Below are 3,929 nucleotides of genomic sequence, written 5' to 3'. Positions count from 1 at the left end.
AATGTGTGGCTAATAGTTGGATGATTGGAAATCTTTAAAGGAGACCCAGGTTCGATCCTCATCGGTTACATTTGGAGCTTTGCCTTTCACAAAATAAATAATAAAAATAAAATAAGGAAAATGATAAACGTAGCTCTAGCTTTCCATATATAAATTAGTTTCATATTTATAACTAATCTCACTGCCATGAATAATACCAACACAAAAATTATATAAAAAAAATCAATATTAAAAAGAGAATATTTATAATTTGCTTTTTGACAGAATTAATAAATCGTATAGTTCAACAACATGTACAACATATAAGTCCAAGAGTTCATCCTTTTCTAAAACCAATTGGTGATAGAGGGACTTCCCCTTTGACTTATATGCATACATTTGTTTTTGTCCATGATCGATGTGGGATAACTTTCCAACACGCCCCATCACATCGAGGCGTGGAACGGTTGTAGAGATGGCGGCAAGAAGAAGGCCTGACTCAATCTCTTTGTAGCGACGGCGGCACACACATGGGGGCCTGACTCGGACTCGCTTTGTAAAACCGCTTACGTAAGCTCTGATACCATGACAGAATTAATAAATCGTATAGTTCAACAACATGTACAACATATAAGTCCAAGAGTTTATTCTTTTTTTTTTAAAACCAATTGGTTATAGAGGGACTTCCCCTTTGACTTATATGCATACATTTATTTTTGTCCATGATCGATGTGGGATAACTTCCCAACAATAATAGATAACATTAGAGTAGCGGCCAAGTAATATATGTAAGTAACTATATGACTAATATGGTACAGATTGTGTTGCCTAAAATATGACAATTCTGTTACCTTAGATAGACACCAATGAGCTGTATATAGGCATCGACAGATGAATGAACAAATCAACACTTTGCATTCTTTCATGGTATCAGAGCTAGATATCAATTTTTTCTCCTCTATCTGCAATTTCCGATCACCTCTAACCTTTCAATTCTCAATCTTCATTCAACAATGACTGATTCTGGCAAATTCCATCCAGCAATCACCGTCAATAACATCAAAAATTTTGTACCGATTGTCCTCGACATGGACAATAGAAAATACGTTCAATGGGCCGAATTATTCAAGATCCACTATCGTGCCTTCAATGTCATCGATCATATCATACCTAAAACACCAGAAACAACAAACACCTCTTATTCATCCTCTACTATCACTACACCTCCTAAATCCAATCAGACTACAGAAGAATGGAATCGAATTGATTCCATTGTGCTACAATTGATGTACGACACCATCACTGCCGTATTATTGGGTGCCATCCTCAAACCTGACACGACTGCAGAACAAGCATGGAAACGACTCCAATCTATTTTTCAAGACAATCAGAACACGAGAGCTGTTCATCTTCATCATAAGTTCTCTAACACTCGGCTTGATCAATTCCCTAATGTCTCAGCCTATTGCAATGAAATCAAACTCATTGCAGATCAACTTGCAAGTGTAGGACCTGCTCTATAAGACGATAGAATCGTCTTACAGTTAATTGTTGGTCTGAATGAAAATTACGACACCATTGCTTCTCAATTGTCGTACACCACACCACTACCGACTTTTTTATGATGCTCGTTCTGCTCTTGTGCTTGAAGAAACTCGTAAAAAGCAACAAACATCTCAATCAATTACCCCACATATCGATACTGCCCTTGTGGCCGCCGCAACCCCACCACCACCAACCATCAATCGTCCCTCCAATCAATCATATCAGGGTCGAGGTCGTGGATCTTCTCGGGGAAATAACAATCGAGGCAGAGGTTCAGGTTACAGGGGTAGTGGAAGACAGAACCCTAGTTTCTATTCTGGTTCCCAAACAAATTATTGGAGCCCAACATATAATCCCTGGGCTGGAGAGCCCAACTATTGGTGCCCGCCACCCTGTCCATACCCTACTCAGCAATGGACCAGGCCCAATGTCAATAATTACTCACAACAAGGGATTTTGGGTCCACGTCCACAGAATGCTTATGCTCAATTGACTGTCTCTACACCTACTGATATTGAATCTGCTATGTACACCATGAGTCTCAACCCTCCGGACAACAACTGGTACATGGACACAGGCGCCACTTCTCACATGACAGGTTCACAAGGTAATCTCCTATCTTATTCTCAATCAAATTTACCACGTCACATTACCGTAGGTAATGGGAATAATATTCCAATACATGGTTCGGGTCAGTCTTGCCTTCCATCAATTACTCGTCCTCTTTATTTATCTAATGTACTTTTTGCCCCGCACCTTATAAAAAATCTTGTTTCTGTACGTCGCTTATCCATTGATAATTGTGTTTCCATTGAATTTGATCCTTTTGGTTTCACTTTGAAGGAATTTCCGAAGGGGACACCAATTCTCAGATGCAATAGCTCCGGTGACTTATACCCCTTTAACGCTCCTTTACTTCAACAACACCTTAAGCAGCATTCTACGTTCTCAGCAGTCTCTTCAAATATTTGGCATCATCGACTCGGGCATCCCGGTCCTACTATCCTAAATAATCTTAAAAATAAAAATTACATTTCTTGTAATTCAAATGTTAGCAATAAAATTTGTCAATCTTGTATTTTTGGCAAACAAGTGAAATTACCGTTTTATGCATCCTCGTCTTCTACTTTTGCTCCTTTTGATATTATTCATAGTGACATATGGACCTCACCATTAATAACTAACGAAGTTCACAAATATTACTTGTTACTACTTGATGATTATACTAACTACTTATGGACATATGCTCTTAGCCAAAAATCGAACGTATACTCCATATTTGAACAATTCCACTCTCTTATCAAAACACAATTCCATGCATCGATCAAAACCTTTCAATGTGATAACGGAACCGAATATAATAATACAAAGTTTCACAATTTTTGTCATAAACATGGAATGGTTTTCCGTTTCTCATGTCCATACACCTCTTCTCAAAATGGCAAAGCGGAACGCAAGATTCGTGCAATTAATAATATTATTCGAACCTTACTTGCACACTCCAAAGTACCTCCCAAATTTTGGCAACATGCACTCTCTATGGCTACTTACATTCTAAACATTCTCCCTCACAAAAATCTTCACTGTCAATCTCCTACTCAACTCCTCTATCACCGCACACCTTCATACCAACACTTAAAAGTCTTTGGATGCTTATGTTATCCACTTATCCCTTAAACCCAAATTAATAAACTTCAACCTCGTTCTTTCCCATGTGTATTTCTCGGTTACCCTTCTAACCATAGAGGATACAAATGCTATGATCTTTTTTCCCATAAAATCCTTATATCACGTCATGTAATCTTTAACGAATCTATCTTCCCTTTCGCCAACTCCTTTAAACCTTCTCCAAATAATTACGATTTTTTTCACACTCCCTTTAACCCTATTTTCCTTTCTGATCACATAAATAATTCCAATAGCACCTCTCCACTACATAATCCTCCTACATCTGATTCTAATCCAATAACTCCACAGCCCACCTCTTCCACTTCGGCCCATACACCAAGCCCACCCACTTCTTCTTCTAACCAGCCCAATACGCCTACTTCTGAGTGATCTACTTTCACACCTTCTCCAAGCCCTGTGTGTAATTCACAATCCACCAAACCACATCATATTACATCTCCACCCTCTCCTGCTCATGCATCTAATTCTACCTCTACTAATGTTTCAAATACCACATCACCTACACCATCACCTTCTGCCTAATCTCGTGTATCTCATTTTCACTCATCACCTCTACTAAATTCACAACCTTCTGATCCTTCTTTTCCTCACCGAACCATGACCACTCGCTCCATGTCCGGTATTTTTAAACCTAGAGCACCACTTAATCTCTCATCTCTCACATCTATATCTCCATTCCCTACAACTCCCAAACTCGCTCTTACCGACCCTAATTG

General features: G+C 38.8%; 1 protein-coding gene across 1 annotated transcript; it reads left to right on the top strand.

Annotated features, from left to right (window-relative positions):
- Positions 1-992: 992 nt before the first annotated feature.
- On the top strand, positions 993-1,502 carry LOC139860323 (uncharacterized). The gene has a single exon (XM_071849090.1). It carries the CDS (start codon positions 993-995, stop codon positions 1,500-1,502), a length of 510 nt encoding a protein of 169 aa, XP_071705191.1.
- The last annotated feature ends 2,427 nt before the right edge of the window (positions 1,503-3,929 follow it).

Source organism: Rutidosis leptorrhynchoides, chromosome 7 (assembly GCF_046630445.1).
Source record: "Rutidosis leptorrhynchoides isolate AG116_Rl617_1_P2 chromosome 7, CSIRO_AGI_Rlap_v1, whole genome shotgun sequence".
Lineage (NCBI taxonomy): Eukaryota > Viridiplantae > Streptophyta > Magnoliopsida > Asterales > Asteraceae > Rutidosis > Rutidosis leptorrhynchoides.
The sequence above is the reverse complement of the archived record's forward strand: the minus strand, read 5'-3'. Positions and strand labels throughout refer to the sequence as shown.